The sequence below is a fragment of the Erigeron canadensis genome, chromosome 2 (genome assembly GCF_010389155.1).
Source record: "Erigeron canadensis isolate Cc75 chromosome 2, C_canadensis_v1, whole genome shotgun sequence".
Lineage (NCBI taxonomy): Eukaryota > Viridiplantae > Streptophyta > Magnoliopsida > Asterales > Asteraceae > Erigeron > Erigeron canadensis.
The window spans coordinates 22372186-22392057 of NC_057762.1; the positions used below are offsets into that span (position 1 = coordinate 22372186).

Sequence of the window (19872 nt, forward strand, 5' to 3'; positions counted from 1 at the left end):
AGGCTAATATTCTTGTTTAGTCGGTGTTAGGTTCTTTGGGAACGTATTACATGTCACTTTTTCAAATGCCAACCTTGGTTAATAAGAAACTTGAATCATTCATGAAGAAGTAAAAAAAAAATACATTGGTGGCCATTGCTATTAAACATTGTGCCATTGTGGTGGTCTCGGATTGTTTCTCTTGATGTTTTCAATAAGGGGCTCTTACTCAAATAGAGCTGGCGGTATGTTATTAAGCCAAATTCATCGTGGGTTAGAGTGTTAAAGAATCTTCATAGACCGTCTTCGTTCTGGTCTTGGACTACCGATGGCAATTTCAAATATGATTTGGTATCATGTCTTAAAATTGGCCATGGAAGTAAAATCAATGGAATGTGATTCCACTCCATGGGCTTTCTATTAGCATTGGTAATTATGGGAGGATGACTTCTTTTAGGCACGATATATGATTTGGTCATACTCCGTTGCAAACACATTTCCCTCGCCTTTATAGTGTGGAACAACAAAATGTATGGTTCGTTGGAACAGTGGTCATTTCATTTTGCAATGGCTTAGACCAGTTAGGGGATGTAGAGAATTGTGGATCGACGGGACTTAATTCGGTTTTAAACAACTTTAATTTGGTAGATCGTGACGACAATGGCAGTGGTCTTTGTAGGATTCGTTTGGATATTCTGTAAGGGAAACTCGTATTCTCATTGATGACCACCTTCTTCCGAATAGTTCGTCCATTACTAGATGGTGTAATCACGCATCTAGTAATCATGTACTAAGGAAGGTAAATATTTTGGTTTGGAGAGTTTTATTAGATTTTATGGCTAGGGCCGTCTCATGGTTTTCAAATGTTCTATTTTATATTAAAATAGGCTTCATATTTTAACAATTTCTAAAACGTAAGACATGATTGTTCATACTAATAAAGTCATTCAGTGATTCAGGTTTGAATCATGTAGAGGAAGCAGAATTTTATCCCAACTAAATGTTGTGCCTTCGGACGGTTTAGTTAAAGGTTTCTCATCCTACTAGGTATTGAAGGTGAGGGGGCTCTACTCTAACGTGGACCTAGTTAAGACAAATAAGCTAGATCCCCTGTTGCAAGTAAATGATCCACACTTTAAAAAAAAAAATGATTGTTCATACTATTTTTGTTTATGTAAAATGATAAGAAAATTATTTCATAATCATGATAAATTAATAATCATGATAAATTAAAAATAAAGTAAGAATATTATAATAATGATAAATAAAAAAATAATAATAAATACCCTTGACAATTTATTAGAAGCAATAGGAAAGGACTATGTAATTAAATAAAAATGACCGTAGCTAAGTTAGATTCGAAAGTATGTGCTTAAGAATTGAAAGAAAAAAATTATTACTAATAGGTTAATTTAAATATAACATTTTGTAATATCCTTTTCTGTTTATTTATATGAAAAATAGTATATCCTCCTAACAAATTAGCCTAAAAATCCTCCTAATAGCTTTAGATGGTGACATGTGTATACCATTAATTCTTTTTTCTAATTCACATGTCACAATCCTATTAGTTAGGGGGATTTTTAAGCTAATAACTTAAAAGGATTGATCATTACCCTATTTATATATACAGTTGAAAAATTTTAGGCCCATATAAAACATTAGACCCTACTCGTTTTGAGCGAGTTGCACATGCCCAAATCTTGCCTTGCTTATCCCTTCTCGTTTCAATCTTTCTAATAAAGGTATTATACCTACGTTGATGTGTCCAGTTTAATTGCTAGAATGAGGTTAGACAATTTTCTAAACATGTTTTTTCCAAGTGTATAGTTGCGGACAAATTGTGGAGATTAATTTTCATGACTCGACAACTCTTTTGTTGCATGGGACAACTTGGGCGATGTCTTTCGACCAATTGACAACATGCATAATATCAAGTCAACAAAGAAAATGTGCATTTGTAGGAATTATTTTTTACCATCGAGGTGTTAGCTTAGTGGGTCAGGGGGTTTACCACAATATGGTTTCTTCCTGAGGGTCTCATGTTCGAATCTTACTACATGCAAATGTGCTGAGGCGGTCTTAGCAATGCTATACTCGTCTAATACATGAGAAGGAAACCCTATAGGGCATTGTCAGGAGTCGAATCGACGCGGACGTATCCACGTGTGTGTGTGGAGGAAGGGTGTTAGCCATTTATCCGTTGTTATCTTTAAAAAAAAGCATTAGTTTTTGTATGATTTTGTTTGCTATTTCAAAGCATCGCAATTAGTAAGTTTTTTCGCCCAGTTACAAGCACTCGAATTTCTTGTTTGATATCATTGTGGCTCAAATTAGTGGGTGCATGAAGCTTGGTGTCTCGCAAGATGAGTGGTTTAAAAACCCGCTTCTTTTTGTGTAAGTTAATTTGTTTCGTTCCTTGGAGATTATTTGAGATTTCATCAAAAACACTTCAGAATGAATACTAGTAGCTCGGTTTCTGTCAATGAGAGTTTTTCTCATGTATTGTCTTGTAATTGACACGAGGTTTTTGACCCTTTGTGCAATAGCTTGCAGTTCAAGCCTTTAAGACGTATGAACCTACTATTATCATTTATTTTTCTAGATGAATATAACATCAAAAAAGTATTCCAAAATTAGATGTAATGCATATTTATATATAAATAAAAATTATAAGTTTTTAACTAACCAAAACCGAACCAAAAAAATGATTCAAAGTTTCTATCTAACCGAACTATTTGCAGCCTATCAGGAAAGAGCCTCGTCGTACGACTTCTTATTTGCCTCACCTATTTGTCGACATGGATAGGTTGCGAAACCGTTTCAGATTTGTTCTTACTTCCAACTAGTTCGGAGTGACTTAATTAAGACCATAGTTTCTCACGTCACCGTAAAGACAATGATTCCCAAACGAAATCGATTTTAGGTATTCTCCGCGTTATCTACCTTGATGAACCTCACGAGCCCGAACCACTTTCCAAGTTTCAAGAGACGATTAGAGATAAAACCGAAGATTTGTTGCCTCTCCATGCTCTAGGCATCTCCGCCACATTTCCTATGATGTGACATTTTTAGGGATATTGGTGATATAAAATGACATTGTCATTCGATTATTGTTTTTAGAGTTAGGATATTTGAGTGAATATCCGCTATTCCCGTGCACGACATCAGGATTAAGGTAAGTCGATCCAGATCCGGGACATGCTTTCATCCTTCTTCTCCATCATCTTTGTTTGTGTTTTCTTTGAATTCGGCAACGGATGGATAAACCTTACGAAGAGTAAATATCTAATGATTTGTCTCATATGTGCCTTAAGGACACACACAAAGTGCATTTAATGTACTAGACATTCCTTTGAAAATTTAGATTTACCTTTTTTCATTTTACGAGAAGAATATCTTGAATTACATCTTAGGGGAGAGGAGTGGTGGGTGGCATGTGAAACGGCATGCCATGTCGCTGGGTCAACACCGGCGCTGTTATCACGGCATGAAGCCGGCATGAGAGTCGATGGGCTTTAAGCCCTGGGAGGCATGGGAAGGAATATGACCGTTAGGAGCGTGGGAGGTGAGTCCATTTAATCGTTTTTTATCGTTTCAACATAAAAAAAAAAAAGAAAAATTTCCCTCCACTAGCCGTTGGTAACCAGATTTTTCAAAAACAAAAATATACCCCTTTCATACAACCACTTTCAAAAAACCATTTTCATATATAATTTCATATACACCATCCATGGAACCAAGGAGGGGGAAAAATGTTCGAGGTCCACCGGCACCGACACGAGGCAATTTTCGTGCACCACGAAGAGTAGACACGGCTCAATATCAACCTCAACAAGTCGACCCCTCACAATACTATATTCCCGACCCACCACCGACTACTCAACCTCAACAAGTCGACCGCTCACAATACTATATTCCCGACCCACCACCGACTACTCATCCTCAATATCATTACGCCTCACAATCTCATACGTCGTATTTTCCCCCTCCTCCATGCGCAATGCATCCCCCTCCCCCGCGCGCAATGATTCCTCCTCCAAGTACCCACGTCCAAGATTACGAGTGGTACCAAACGACCGAGATTGATTTGGAGTCGTTCGGTCCATTTGATAGCTCAACGAATCCTCCTCCCCCTACCCGCTCGTGTCCACCGACTCCCCTCCCCACCGATGATGAGCATGACGCCATTCCCGATACACAAGAAGTTCAAATAGGTATTAAACTATGTTTCTAAACTTATATAGGGGTGAGTTATTTTAAAAACTCACAAATAAAAAAGAATGCGAAAACAAATCTGGATCATTCATTTTCTATCAATTTCTCTCTCTTCAATTAAATAATAAAATTCACCTAAATATTTCAAAATGTTTTATCTCACAAACCGTAAATCGTTAGATGAAACAAAAAGCATGGGTAGTCTTAAAATTTCGTCATCTTTCATTAGAGATACAATTCAATATACTTTTGACGACTTTTTAGTTTTCGTTTTTTTTTGTTGTACTTACACTAACTTACACATGTGTAGATTGAACTTACACATGTGTAGGTTGAACAAAAAATTATGATTCGGAACGGGCTTCACCCTTAAGGATATTCATAAACCAAAGCTAGTGGGGGTGATAGGTCATAGAGGGTGATAGGTCATAGGGTGATAGGTCATAGTAGGTGATTAGGTCATACGGGGTGACTGGTGATGGGTGATCTACCTAACAGGCTCCGCCATTAGCCGCTATGGCTCCGCCATGGACTGACAGGCTCCGCCCTTGGCCACCATGGCTCCACCATGGATTGACGGGCTCCGCTCTTAACCTTCATTGTTGTGTACATATGTTCATTTATTAATTTACATGTGAAAACAATGATCCTACACATGTGTAGGTACATGAGTACAAGAAGAAAAAAACGAAAATAAAAAAGTCATCAAAAGTATATCGAATTGCATCTCTAATGAAAGAGGACGAAATTTTAAGACTACCCATGCTTTTTATTTTGTCTAATGATTTACGGTTTGTGAGATAAAGCATTTTGAATGATTTGGGTGAATTTTATTCTTTAATTGAAGAGAGAAAAAGAGAAAAAAAAATGAGTAGTCCAGAATGGTTTTTGAGTTCTTTTTTATTTGTGAGTTCTTAGATAACCCTTCCTATATAAATATATATATATACATAGAGGAGGGGTTATTTGAGAACTCCTAAAAAAAAGGAACTCAAAAACTCCTATACACCCTTGGATTAAAGAAAATGGATGGACAAGATTAAAAATAAAAAAACTCCTCTCAACACTAGAGGGTATTTTTGTCAGCTCTTTTTTTTTCTCTCTCTTACTTTAATATAATTCTATCTAATTCACTAAAAAACTTTTATCTCACAAACCGTAAATCGTTAGACGAAAAGAAAAGCATGGGTACTCTTAGAATTTCATCCTCTTACATTAGAGATGCGATTCGATATACTTTTGACGACTTTTTAAATTTCGTTTTTTTTTCATCACGTTCATCTTACACATGTGTAAGTTGTACTTACCCATAGGCAAGTTGTACTTACCCCTTATACATCCCGCTCTAGGGTTTAGGGTTTAAAGGTTGAGGGTTAGCCGTAACCCTCGGGCTTCAAACCCTAAACCCTAGAGTGTGAACCCTCATCCTTTTTAGGTTTTTAGGGTTTAGCATTTAGGGTTTAGATTTTCCAGGGTTTTTAGAACGTAGCGTACCCCTCAGATTAGCAATTAAGCTTTAGGGTTTAGGGTTTGAAGTTGTAAGGTTGGCCGTTAGGCTAACCCTACAATTTCAAACTCTAAACCCTAAAGCGTACCGTGTACCCGCTCTAGGGTTTACCCTCGGGCTTCAAACCCTAAACCCTAGAGTGGGAACCCTCATCCTTTTTAGGTTTTTAGGGTTTAGCATTTAAGGTTTAGATTTTCCAGGGTTTTTAGAAAGTAGCTTCCCCCTCGGATTAGAAATTAAGCTTTAGGGTTTAGCATTTAGGATTTTACAATGCGTCCTTATCTTTTTTGAACTTTATAAGTAACTTACCCATGTGTAGGTTGTACTTACCCATGGGCAGGTTGTACTTACGCATGAGCAGGTTATACAACTCACTACTTCCAGGTCTTTCCTACACATGTGTAGGTTGTACTTACACATGTGTAGGATGAACGTGATGAAAAAAAAACCGAAATTTAAAAAGTTGTCAAAAGTATATCGAATCGCATCTCTAATGAAAGAGGACGAAATTTCAAGACTACCCATGTTTTTTTTTCCGTCTAACGATTTACGGTTTGTTAGATAAAAGTTTTTTAATGATTTAGATATTTTTTGATTTAATAAGAGGAGAGAGAAAGAGAGTGATGGACAACTTTTTTAATAATGACAAACATGTCCTTCATGATCTTGATGAATGAAGGGCTGAGATTCTCACGTTCTTTTTTTTAGTGGTTCTCAAAATAACTCACCCATATATACATATATATATATTTATTTATTTATTTATTTACGGTTAATATATATATATATATATATATATATGTTAATATTTATTTGTATGTATATATAAATATACTTTATATATTTACGGTTTATATATAAATATATATATATATGTTAATATTTATTTGTAAGTATATATAATATTTACGGTTAATATGTATATTTATATATGTTAAAATTTATTTGTAAGCATATATAATTGTTGATGCACATTGATGTGACAACAGCAACTTAGATTTGATATGTCGTTTAGATTAAGATATTATGTTAATTTATGTCGTATCTATATATGTAATTGATAGATTATGGACTTTATGTTTTGGTAATGATCGATTACATGTTTTGGTGTTATATATATGTGTTATGTATGATGTTTGTTGTGTGATATACAAGTACAAACATAATATGTGTTAGGATTCCATAAGATGAAACACTTAGGAATATAACCAAGTATTACATCTAACGAAGATAAGGTATATCTTCGTTAGGGGCAAACGAAGATAAACTTCGTTTGGTACAAACGAAGATTAACTTCGTTACATGGGCTGGGCAGCTAAGTTCGTAAGAACAAAGCCCAGCAAGCCCAGTTCGAGCTGAAACAATATATACGAATGAATACCCTAATATAAGAACAATTCGATACACACGTACTCCAAACATCTAAGTTCGTTCTATACCTTATAGAAACGAATATAGCATCATACGGCTGATTATTTACTTGATAATTAGCGATATAACCGTTTACTAATCAAACTAGTTATCTCGTGAGGATTCCGCACTCACGACATAATCATAGACGATCTCGAGAGCGATCTGTAGCTATCGAGGGACTCACAAGTGGTTTCAGAGCCAATCGATATCTTATCGAAGGTTCGAGATCGTTTGTTTGATTTTTTTCTCTAAAAACAACCTCCCGATACCCTAACTGTTGCTAAGTTCGTTTTCTCAAACGAATTTAGCAAACGAACTTAACCTCATGTTCGTTTCAATCTCTTCGGACATATAACTGATTAGTGACGATACTTTAGCTTTTAAGCCTGCTTAATCGTAATATAACTGATTAGTTCAGTGATTACAATTTGGGATATATCGGTAGACACAAAATACCAAGGTTTCCTTCAATCTGAACATAAACTATACAATGTTCTTGTGGGAAACATATTCAGATATATGGCTGAGATTGCTTGCTTTTCTGTAATGAATTGATCTAGTCCTTAAATTTTGTGAAAGATCTAGCATTACTATAAGATTTGTTCAATGAATAGACACGAACCTCAACCAATCATGAGCATAAAAGTAAATGTGATATTGTTATGCAAATCAATTGAATGCAAATTAAGGGGCTAATGTGGTCTTTGAGATTCGGACAAGTATGTCCTCGGGGTATCTTTGTATACCTAGCCTACCTAAAGCTTCCAACTTGGGATAGGTTGTCAGAAAGTTCGCTACATGGATCTCATAGAAAATCACGGGTTTCTTAAAAATCATGAAATGCAGAAGCAAATATGTAAAATCACAAAGTAATTCAATTCAGTTATCCACAAAGTGTCTCATGATTGGTTAAGGATGTTCTTGAATATATTGAATATTTTTTATCTTAGTGCTTGTATCGATTACGAAAGTATATCTGATTGTGGGTTACATAAGTTCGCAAACTATTCAAATGGCATATTAGGCTACTCGGGTTACATGGTGACTGTCCTTGGCCAGGGTATGTCGAAAGTGTCATAACTCAAAGGAAACTGGACGTACCGAGTGTTTAAGAGGACAAATATACCGGTAATCGCTGTTGGGTCACGGTTCATAATGTATAATAAGAGAACTATTTCTCACCTGCAGGCTTATGTAACATGCTAACCTAATCTAATCAGCAGTAATCATGCTTAATGTGAATAATGTATAAAGTCAAGTTAATTAGAATTTAGATTAGTTTATTATTCTGCAATTTTTATTCTGTGTTATTTTTCTTTTTATTGAGTCAAAATAGTATTTTTATAAGTTCTTATTGCACGAGAGACCCTATTCAAATTCTGAGTATATGTTTTGCTGAATTCCTTCATGTGAATTTTTAATAAGGTTGTGTGGTTTGTTTACAAAGAAGATTTTCTAATATGGACATTAATTTGTTTAAGTTTAGAAAATGATCTTTTCAAGTGTTATGTGAAATGTCAAAGTTATTTGAAATATCACAATTTTCGCTTGTCACCAAGTTATTAATCGGATTTTGTTTAAATTTGTTTGGTGACATTTTAGGGTTTGACAAGAAATGACTTCCCTTGATCTTTTGTTAGATTTTTAGTTATTTCATATTTGTTAACCCTGATTGAGTGTGATTGTAACTTGAATTTCTGCATTATACTGTTTTGTTCTCAATGCGTTGATGAGTTATGTGGTAAGTGTGCAGTGTTCAGGTTAGGAAGATAAAGTTGGAGTGCTGATTTCTGTTTATACGTTGTTATTCACACGGATGATATCATGACGATAAGATCGATGGTGTGTAGTGATAATATTTGTGATGCAGATTTGAGAATGTGAAGGATGAATACATGAATTTGTTTTTGGAATAGTTATTTATTTATGATTCATGTATTTAATGAAAATAATCAAATTTGATATTAGTTTCTTTTGAATTTCATGCTGTAATTCATGACATCCTTTTGGAAACTTTACTAAGTTCTTCAGTGAATTTTTGTTGGATTGTTCATTGTTTGTTAGTTTTGTAAACGGCATCTAGTATGGGACTTAAGTGTTTCAAGATGGTTTGCCATCATGCATATCTATGATCAAAGGAAGTTCTCGGTGTCATGATTGTTATTGGTAATGAGGTTCATATTTAAATTGATTATTTTCAGTTTTTGTTTATGGATAGTGTTTAAACCATAGGTTTTTCATTCAAGTTTATAATGTTCGGTTATCTACTTACATTATGATTATGAATTTGGGTGATAAGTACGTTTTTAGTACAAGGCATGAACAGGGTTGCTTTCTAACGAGTTTTTGCTATGTACAGATTGTGATAAAGGGTCGTGTTTTGGAAGATTGCTTGTAATGAAAATCTGAAAAAATTTTCAGACACTTGCTGAAATCTGGAATATTTTTCTGATTTTGATTTGTTCTTACGAAGATATCTATTATCTTCGTTCGAAACTGTTTTTGTTCAAACGAAGTTTATCTTCGTTTTGCTAACTTCGTTTGTGAAGTTTAGCCCGACCCATTGTTGGCCCATTGTTATTTCACTATATAAACGGGTTTTTCTTCGTTGTTGCTTCATCAAACGAAAATTACTTTTATTTTCAAGCAAAACCCTAAAACCCAAAACTCTTTTCTTTTCTCTCACTTTAATTCGTTTTCTTGATTCGTTGTACCAACTGTGATCTAAGTAAGTGTTTGATGTTATTTTCTTTCGCGAAAACGATTTAGGTTTTCCATGTATCTTCGATTTGATTCATTTTGATTATCTTTATAAATTCTTGTAATCATTTAGCTGGTTTACTCAAACGAAGTTAGATTTGTGCAAACGAATTTAGATTTTAGTTCCAAACGAATTTAGATGTGTGAACATGGACTTAGATCTTGAACTGAACGAATTTAACTTGGGTAGAAACGAAGTTAATTTTAGATGATGCCTTACGCACTTAGACCTTAGTTGATAAGGTACGAACTTAGCAAAGTTTAACACCCTTAGTTTTATTCAAACGAACTTAGACTTCGTTTATAAGTTACGAACTTAGAAGATAAGTTATAACTTACGAACTTGCATGTACAGTTTAGACTTTACGAACTTAAACTTCGTTAGGTCAACATTTAAGTTTAGTTCTTACGAACTTAAAATCTATTTTCGTTTGGTCATTGCTTACGAATTTAGATTCTATCTTCGTTCTGTATACTTAACGAATTTATGGCTTATTTTCGTTCAGTTTTACTTTGTGCAATTCTGGATTAGGGTTTTTCACATTAGGTTTTTTTCAATTCTGCAATCCATTTATCGTGATTATTTACATTTGTTTTGATATTGTGATTGGTTTTGCAGCAATGGCTCTCGCTCCTCGTCAGTTTGTGAAAAAGCATAATCTTGCACTGAATCTAGATCCCGATCAGCACAATTGTGAGCATTTTCATGAAATGTTCAACTACATTGCTCGCTCGCGAGTATCTTTTGCTTTTTGTGATTCGCCAAGACTGGTTAGGCAGTATATTGATTCTTTCTGGTCCACTACTCATGAAGTCATGGTTGCAGGGCAGAGTTTTGTACGTGCTACTGTTGAAGGCACAACTTTTGATTTCAATGCTGAATCGCTCCGCACTATTTTACATCTAGGAGCAGAACCAGACGTAGAAGAAGAGGAAGACGTTGAGATGACTTACGAGTTCGCACTTCTTCTTCGCTGCTTTCAGAGAATGGGATTTGTTGGACTGGTCAAACTTCCGTTTGACAAAAGTGGTTTTCAAGGACGATGGCGTTATCTAGCATATGCATTGCTCGTCTGTTTAAGCAATCGCAAGGCTGGATTTGATCAACTATCTGCACAGATTGCATCGCAGATGGTTGCTTTGGTATATAATCGTCCTTATCCTTTCTCCCGATACTTTTATCAAGAATTTATTGATCAGATTAATGCTAGGGGGAGAAAGCGATTTCTTTTGTATCCTCGCTTTGTGATGGCTATAGTTAGACATTTTTGTCTTGACCTAGAATATGACCAAGGTCCTCGCTACGTTCTTCATGCTTGGCCTTCGCGTCTTTTTGCTGATCTTGAAGCCAATACGAGTAATGTGGCTGGTCTCCATGATCCACCACTTTTTGGTCATCTGATTAATCCAAACTATCGATCTCGTCTTGAGAACGATATGTTTGTGGATGATGTTGATGAAGATTCTGAGTCTGGTGATTCTGAAAGTTCGGATGATTCTGTTGATGGTTCTGATGATGACTCCGGGGATGAGTCTGCTGGTTCGGATGTTGGAAATGATGGAGATGATGTTGATAGTTCCGACGGTTCTGCTGCTTCAATTGCGACAGATACAGATGATTCTACTGCTGCTGAACGTCGAACTAAGATGATTCATGATGTTGCGGTTGCGTCTGAAAGTGATCATTCGCATCAGTCGTTTGTTCAAGAGGGTGTTGCGTTCCATAGAGAACGTCGAAGCAAGACTTGTCATGCTGTTCCAGCAATTTCAGATTCCGCTAACTCCATTCCTGCTGCTGAGATTGATCCAGACGTTGCAGCTCAGCATGATTCTGAATTACGTGAGATTTTTGCGGATATGGAAGATCCGGTAAACAGAGCAAGTTCGGTTAGTCCGGTGAAGAGGCAAGGGAGTGTTGAACTTCAATATACCAGAATTAAGCGTAGACGTGTTGTTGAAGCTTCTTCTGTAGCAATGCCTGATCCTCCAAGACCAACTGCTGCTGTTGCTCCTGTTGTTTCACAAGCACCAGTGTTACGTCCTCTGGTGGCTCCTTTCTTATCTTACCGACTTCCTTCCGATTCGTCGCTTGGTTGTCGTGTTGATCTTTTGGAGACCAGAGTTCGCACTTTGGAGTCTGATCTCACTGATACTCGCGCCGCTTTAACCTTTTTGATCAACTGGGTCAAGAATCAAGGGGGAGAAGTTCCTGAAGAGGTCGTCTGCAGATTGTTAGCGGTTCAACCAAGACGTCAGAATGACGATGATGATGCTGATAATGCTGGTAATAGGAATGTTTCTCGCCCAGTTGAAGATAGAGGGAATGGTGCAGAGATCGAGGGGGAGACAGGAGGTGATACTTCTCAGCAAGGTGCTTCTGGTTCTGGTCCTTCTAGTGCTCCTCGTGATTCAGGTTTCTAATTTTGATTATGATAAAGATTTTTAGATAGAATGTATAATTGATTGTGTGTAATAAGTTATGACATTTGTGTAATGAAAATGTAATATATCTTATTTCAATACAAGTACATTTCATCTTTATTATAATTGTCATGATTATTATTTCTATTCTGGTGTTCATTTTGTGTAAATTTAAATAGATGATCCAGATTATACAGATTTATTCTTTGATCGTGATGAGCTCGAGGAAGGCGAATTTGTTCCTGAACCAAATCTAGACATATTCAAGAAGCCTTATGGGTTTGATGAAGTGTGGGACTCAATTCCTGAAGATCCGTTGATTGAAGAGAATAGAGTGTTGGATCAGAAGAGAGCAGATGTTCGAGAAAGAATGCTTCAAGTTCCATTCAGCAGCCAAACTCAAGTTCTACATTTTATTGTGTATGCTAAGAATGGTGATGTATCAATTCCATCTGACTATGAGATTAATGTGACAAGACTATTTAATCCAAATGATTTTCCAGTTCCTCTTAGAGATGATGATTCATTACATATTGTTGATCGACGTGTTCCCGAGAAAAGAGTTAATGATTGGATAGTACATAGAGAAACGTGGAAACCAAATTTGTTTTGGACTCATATCTCAGACAAAGATGCTGCAAAGTACAAGACAATTATCTGGAGTTGGTTTTAGCTGATATTGTTGGTAAGAATCTCAAGAATGGTTTCTGGTTGAGGAAGAACATGAAAGATTCTGATAAACCACAGTTTAAGATTGAGCCAAGATCGAAGAAAATAGTGATTAAGCCAGATAAAACAGTTGAGTATGTTCAACATGATATTAAGTGCATGATCAAGGTCCCTGCCAAGAAATGGGCACAAGATGTCTTGGACAAGATGGATAATTGGGAAATTGATCGAAATTCTGGTGAAGCCAAGATGTATGCAGATTCAAAGAAGAAGATTTTGTTGAGAAGAGTTTATGATCCGATGCAGCTGGTGAACTTCTCAAGAAATGATCTGAGAAAGTTATACGATACAGAGTGTTCGTTCTTGCCATTTTGGAAGCATGAAGAAAGTAGATATCGTAAGATACTTCAACTCTGCTTACATGAAGATATTCATGCAAATAGCAAAAGATTGTTGTTTGATGAATGATCAGATTTTGAAGACTAACAAATCGAAGGTGCTGCTGTCAAGGGGGAGTTTGTTGATGCACGTTGATGTGACAACAGCAACTTAGATTTGATATGTCGTTTAGATTAAGATATTATGTTAATTTATGTCGTATCTATATATGTAATTGATAGATTATGGACTTTATGTTTTGGTAATGATCGATTACATGTTTTGGTGTTATATATATGTGTTATGTATGATGTTTGTTGTGTGATATACAAGTACAAACATAATATGTGTTAGGATTCCATAAGATGAAACACTTAGGAATATAACCAAGTATTACATCTAACGAAGATAAGGTATATCTTCGTTAGGGGCAAACGAAGATAAACTTCGTTTGGTACAAACGAAGATTAACTTCGTTACATGGGCTGGGCAGCTAAGTTCGTAAGAACAAAGCCCAGCAAGCCCAGTTCGAGCTGAAACATATATATACGAATGAATACCCTAATATAAGAACAATTCGATACACACGTACTCCAGACATCTAAGTTCGTTCTATACCTTATAGAAACGAATATAGCATCATACGGCTGATTATTTACTTGATAATTAGCGATATCACCGTTTACTAATCAAACTAGTTATCTCGTGAGGATTCCGCACTCACGACATAATCAGAGACGATCTCGAGAGCGATCTGTAGCTATCGAGGGACTCACAATAATATTTACGGTTAATATGTATATATATATGTTAATATTTATTTGTATGTATATATAGTGGAAGAAGTTGCACCGAAAAGAAAGTATACAAGACGGGCTGACAAAAAGAAATGGATGCAAGAAGAAGAGGTAGCGTTGGCACAAACGTGGATTCATATTTCTACATGTAGAGTAGTCGGTAATGAACAAGGACGGGATAAGTTTTGGGAGCGAATTTTAGAGCATTTCTCGAAGGAGTTGGATGGTACAACTCGAACAAAGGATAGCCTCAACACCAAGTGGAGCAACATGTGTACGGCAATATCAACGTTCAATGGATGCTTCATCCAAGCGGTATTTATAAATTTATATATTTTATTTACGTTTATTTATATATTTATAAATTTATATATCGTTTATTTAACTGTTAGTATTTAATATTATAAGTTTATTTTGTTAATTGTTAGTATTTAATATTATAAGTTTATTTTGTTAATTGTTAGTATTTGTTAATTGTTAGGATGGTGTAAGGAATAGTGGATGTGATGATATAAATATGATGACTGAGGTGTTGAAGGACTACAAAACAAGAACCGGGAAGGAGTTCACGAGTATTGCAGCTTGGAAGGTTGTGAAAGATGAAGCAAAGTGGAAGGAAACAGTTCAAGTTGGGCAAACATCTTCGGCCCATTCGGATAAGCGTAGAAAGTAACAATGACGATGCCACTGTGTTGCCGGATTTGAATGAGTCAAGCACTCCTAGTAGTCGGCCAAGAAAGGGCCGAAAGAATGTGGGGCCGTCGTCGTCAAAGGGGGGAGGTTATTTTTCAGCTTTTACGAAGGAGTACGCGGAGAAGAAAAGGCAAAATATGGAGGAAGCGAACATGAAGAAGCAAGCATTGTTGGACTTACAACTCGAGCATTAAAGTACCAAGACCAAGAGGAGTGACTACAAGTTTTTCAACACCCCACACGCAACATTCGATCCAAAAAGCAGAGAGTGGGCGATTGAGCAAAAGCGGGAGATTGCGGCGAAGTATGGATGGGAGTTTAATGAGTGATTATTATGTTGTTTAATCTATTGTTTATGTTGTTTATGTGTCGAACATTTTAATTTTTATTTGTCTAAATTTGTAATGAACTTTGTTTAATTTTAATATGTATGGTTTATGTTTTAATTTTAACAAAATATTGAAAATATGTTTTTATTAAAAAAGAAAAAGTTTGATTAAAGTAAATGAAAAAGAAAAAATTTTTTTGGGAGGGATAGAAAAGTCATGAATGCCATTAAAAATAGTTGGGAGGGATGTTTGAGAGGGATGAAAAGGAAAATTGAGTTGGATAAAAATGATTAATGGAATTTGAGAGGGATGAAGAATTCAACCACACCACTCCCTTCCCCATTATATGTCATTAAGGTGTGGATATCACAACTCTTATTTATCTTAACCAATCACATGTTTTCACCTTAATGCTACCTTTTATTAACCTTACAACTCTCACTTAAAAGCATCAAAAATTGCTCTAACCCATAGTACATTATACATATTTATTTAATTTTCAAACTATAATTCCATTAAGACCAAATTAAAAACATTACATAATTTAAAATTACTAAAAAAACCACTAATTTTTATATGTTTCTAAACCTGGAAAAAAAATAAAAATATTACATTAATTATGTGTTGAATTGTGATATTTGGTTTTGAAATATTGAATTGTGATATTTGCCGCTTTCGAAATGGCTTGTTCTTTTTATTTTTTTTATTAAGGATAGTTTGGTTGTGGTATATTGCGCCAAAGATATTTCTCGCAAGTGAAAATCAACTGGGTTGGATCAGTAATTGGAGCCTTTGTTTTTGTAGAAAGAAATCATGAGTTCGATCCCCATATCCAGCAAGACTGAAGGTACTTTTCCACCTTTGGTAGAACCTGGAAGTAGTCTCTCAACCTTTGGTAAGGGTAAGACTGTCTACATCTCAACCTCCAACATATATCGTTTTATACAGTATTTGAGAACCAAAACCTTTAGAATACGACATTGAAAGTTACTTACTATTTACTATTTCTAGCAAAAGGATATAAAAGTAGCTAAGAAAATGCTCAAAATTCCTTACAAGGTGACTCCATGGCCAAAGGCCAACATCGACGGGCTCAACATAGCCGTACGAATCCTTTAAGCGCCACATGTTACAAATTTGCAATTACATTTTGCCGGTGGGTGATCAGAAAGAAATATTTAGACTAGTTGATCGTTAAAAAATAATTATGATGTATAACAACAAAATTCAAATTAATTTTATTGGGTTGTAATTATTTGAAAATTAAAATTTTCGTGAAAACTAGAAAATTAGTCAAAACACACTGTGATATGAATTTGACACAATGTGTTTTTAATTTTTTTTTAAAAAAAACACATTGTGTTAAGTTCATATTACAATGTGTTTGAACAATTTTCTGATTTTACGCGCTATCAAAAATACACTGTGATTTAAAATTTAACACAATGTGTTTTCAGATTATACAATAAAAACACATTGTGTTTTCCAAAAAAAAAAAAAAAATTAAAAACACATTGTGTTAAATTCAGATCACAATGTGTTTTTGTCAGTGTGATAGTTTTCAAAAAAAATTTAGTTTTTAAATGAATATTTCACTAATTTTATAATATATTATCATTATAGTTTATGGATGTACTCGTATATATTTTCGTTCCTTAAACATTTATATTGATATTGATTTTGTAGCTAAAGGAGAGTGATTAGACACCATGAATTTCACACCATGAATTTCATACAAAAGTGAATAAAATAACTTCTTTTTCTTGTCTATAATGAATGTTTAAGTACCTTTCCCACAACTCACTGATATTAAAATGGTTTTCACTAGGCTTACTAATAAAGATTGCAGCACCTTTATCCTCATTCCCTACCTTTTTTCCAATAAAAACTACATTCCTTCGCATCTTAGATTTTGTTCTAGCAGCAGTAATGTCCCCAAAGTCACTGATCTCGAAGATGCCCTCCAAGTGTTTGATGAAATGCTTCACAGACAGCCTCTGCCTTCCATTATCCAGTTTAATAAGCTAATTACTAGTATTGTCAAAACAAAACATTATTCAACTGCCATTTTACGTTATCATCAATTAAACTTAATGGGTATTTCGAGTGATCTCTATGCAATAAACATCTCCATGAATTGTTATTGCCGTCTTAATCAAGTGAATAATGGTTTTGCATTACTAGCCACCATTTTTAAGCTCGGCCATCGTCCCGATTCTACCACGTACAATACTCTTTTAAATGGACTTGGTCTCGCTGGCCGTGTTTTTGAAGCTGTTAAGTTATTCAAAAAACTGTTTAAAGAGAAAGTTTATGAGCCTGATCATATTATGTATGGAACCATTATTAATGGCCTTTGTAAAGTAGGTCACACGACTACGGCTATTGACTTGCTCAATTTCATGGAAAACAGCTCGTGTAAACCTAGGGTAGAACATTATAGTACAATCATGGATGGCCTGTGTAAAGAAAATATGGTGGATCAGGCATTAGAGTTTTTTTCCGGCATGATTGAAAAAGGCATTCGCGCAAACGTTATCACCTACAACACTCTAGTTCAGGGTTTATGTAACTTTGGTGGTCGAGAGAGTGAGGCTGCAAAATTGTTGATGGATATGGAGGCGGAAGGTATTTCACCGGGGGTGGATACTTTCAATACCTTGGTGAATGCATTTTGCAAGCAAGGATCCGTGAATGATGCAGAGCTTGCTGTGCAGGCAATGGTACAAAGAGGTCTACATCCAAATGTAATCACTTATAGTGCACTAATTAATGGGTATTGTTTATGTGGCGAATTAGATGAAGCAAGGAAAGTTCTTGATGACATGGTGGAGAAGGATCTTGTACCCAACATTATCACCTATAACGGCCTTATAAATGGGTACATCAAGAAGAAGAGAATCCATGAGGCCATGAGTCTTTTTCAAGAAATCATAGACAAAGGTTTGGTTCCTAGTTTGGTGACTTGCAGTAGTCTATTAAAAGGTTTGTTTCAAACGGGGAATCCCTCAGCCGCAATAAAACTCTTTGATGAGATGAAAGTCAAGGGCCTGAAACCAACTAAAATTACTTATGGTATATTGTTCTATGGGATGTGTAAAAGCTCCCTATGTTCTGATGCATTAGCCCTCTTTCGTTCGCTGGGAGACAGTGAGTTAATGAAAGATGTCAGTTTATATAATATCTTAATTGGTGGTTTTAGCAAATCGGGGAAGCCTAAGATGTCAATGGATTTGTTTGATGAACTTTGTTTGAAAGGATTGAAACCAAATGTTAAGACCTATACATCAATGATAAGTGTGTTTTGCCAACAAGAGTTATTCAACAAAGCAAAAGCATTGCCTTCAAAGATGGAAGATGATGGTTGTTTGCCCGATAGTGTCACATACAACGTTATTGTTCAAGAGTTCTTGAAGAAAAATGAGTGTCAAGATGCAGAGATGCTTCTGGAAGAAATGATCAACAGAGGTTTCTTTCCTGATTCTACTACTCTTGAGATGTTACTACAGGTAATCCCAGACGAAGGAGAAGCTTCTTCTATGCGGACTATGATTCAGAGGTTAACACGTTCTGAAAGAAAAAATGCAGTTTCTTGAATTATTAACACTAACGCGCAAGATGGTTACAAAATGGTACAATCTTTGATAGTAGCTGAGATGATAAATTCTATAATGCAAGTGTCTAAAAATTTTAATGGAATTTAAGTTTGATCCAACAACAATAATATGCGAACCCAATGTTAGAAAATTAAAGATTGAGAAAGTGGTAGTAAGGCAACAATCCTCAGACCTCAGTTGAGTAAGCTCATGAAGTTTCATAAATTTTAATGGTGAGGATTTCTAGGGATAAATCTAAATGAGATGGATAGCAGTTCGTCAAAACTGATAAACTTCCATAGGATCACTAGGTAAATCAGTTTGATTGAACTCTTAGTGAAAAGATTGTACCCGAATAATAACACACACGGTGGTGACACGTGTGCTCTGCCATATTAAAGGATTATGAGCTTTCAGTAATGGCTCAAAGGTAAAACAAATCAAACAAGAATTTTAGGCCCAAAAGGCCTCATATCTTTTATAATGATACATAGAGTAATAAAAATGAAAATTACAAAAAAGTTTAGGAAGATAAAAAACAAAGGTAAAACAAATGAAGCAAGAATTTTAGGCCGAAAAGGCATCATATCTTTTATAATGATACATAGAGTCTAATAAAAATGAAAATTACAAAAAAGTTTAGGAAGATAAAAAACATAAATATTAAATTATGTGTTATGTGAACATGTTCAATTACATAGTTACATGTATGTATACGCGAATAAACAAAAGTAAATGTTGAAAACATGTTAAAGCACTCGTAAAATCAATTACAAAATGTATGAACAATTTTATTAATCTGAAAGGCGTCGTAACAAAAATTTGCTTTAGGCTTCCTATTACGTTGAGCCCGTTCGGTGAGCTTTTGTAAAATACAAAAAAATGAGGGATAATTGACCTCATCACATGCAAAGACCGGAGGTCCTTTTCTACCATTTAGGTATATACTAGAAACAACGTACCTCTTTATCTAAATAGAGGTAGAGTATGTTTACATCCTAACCTCCGTCGTATATACAATGTTGAGGTATTATGGCACAAAACCCATAAAAGACGTCAGTGGATTTTTAAGGGTTTTTTTTATATATGTAAAAAACTGCGATATATGACCA

The 19872-nt window shown here is 35.2% G+C and overlaps 2 protein-coding genes across 2 annotated transcripts; both read left to right on the top strand.

The window, feature by feature from the left end:
• Window positions 1–3712: 3712 nt before the first annotated feature.
• On the top strand, window positions 3713–14815 carry LOC122587873 (mitogen-activated protein kinase kinae kinase MCK1-like). The gene is made up of 3 exons (XM_043760033.1): window positions 3713–4196; window positions 14183–14457; window positions 14624–14815. Exons 1-3 carry the CDS (start codon window positions 3713–3715, stop codon window positions 14813–14815), a joined length of 951 nt encoding a protein of 316 aa, XP_043615968.1.
• Window positions 14816–17051: 2236 nt separating this feature from the next.
• On the top strand, window positions 17052–18869 carry LOC122589829 (pentatricopeptide repeat-containing protein At1g62930, chloroplastic-like). The gene has a single exon (XM_043762150.1). The coding sequence runs from the start codon at window positions 17144–17146 to the stop codon at window positions 18758–18760; it is 1617 nt and encodes a 538-aa protein (XP_043618085.1). The 5' UTR covers window positions 17052–17143; the 3' UTR covers window positions 18761–18869.
• The last annotated feature ends 1003 nt before the right edge of the window (window positions 18870–19872 follow it).

Coding starts and splice junctions, on each gene's coding strand:
- LOC122587873 (XM_043760033.1), top strand. CDS start 3,713: ATGGAACCAAGGAGGGGGAAAAATGTTCGAGGTCCACCGGCACCGACA. Junction 4,197..14,182: donor TACACAAGAAGTTCAAATAG/GTATTAAACTAT, acceptor ATGTATATATAG/TGGAAGAAGTTGCACCGAAA. Junction 14,458..14,623: donor ATGGATGCTTCATCCAAGCG/GTATTTATAAAT, acceptor GTTAATTGTTAG/GATGGTGTAAGGAATAGTGG.
- LOC122589829 (XM_043762150.1), top strand. CDS start 17,144: ATGCTTCACAGACAGCCTCTGCCTTCCATTATCCAGTTTAATAAGCTA.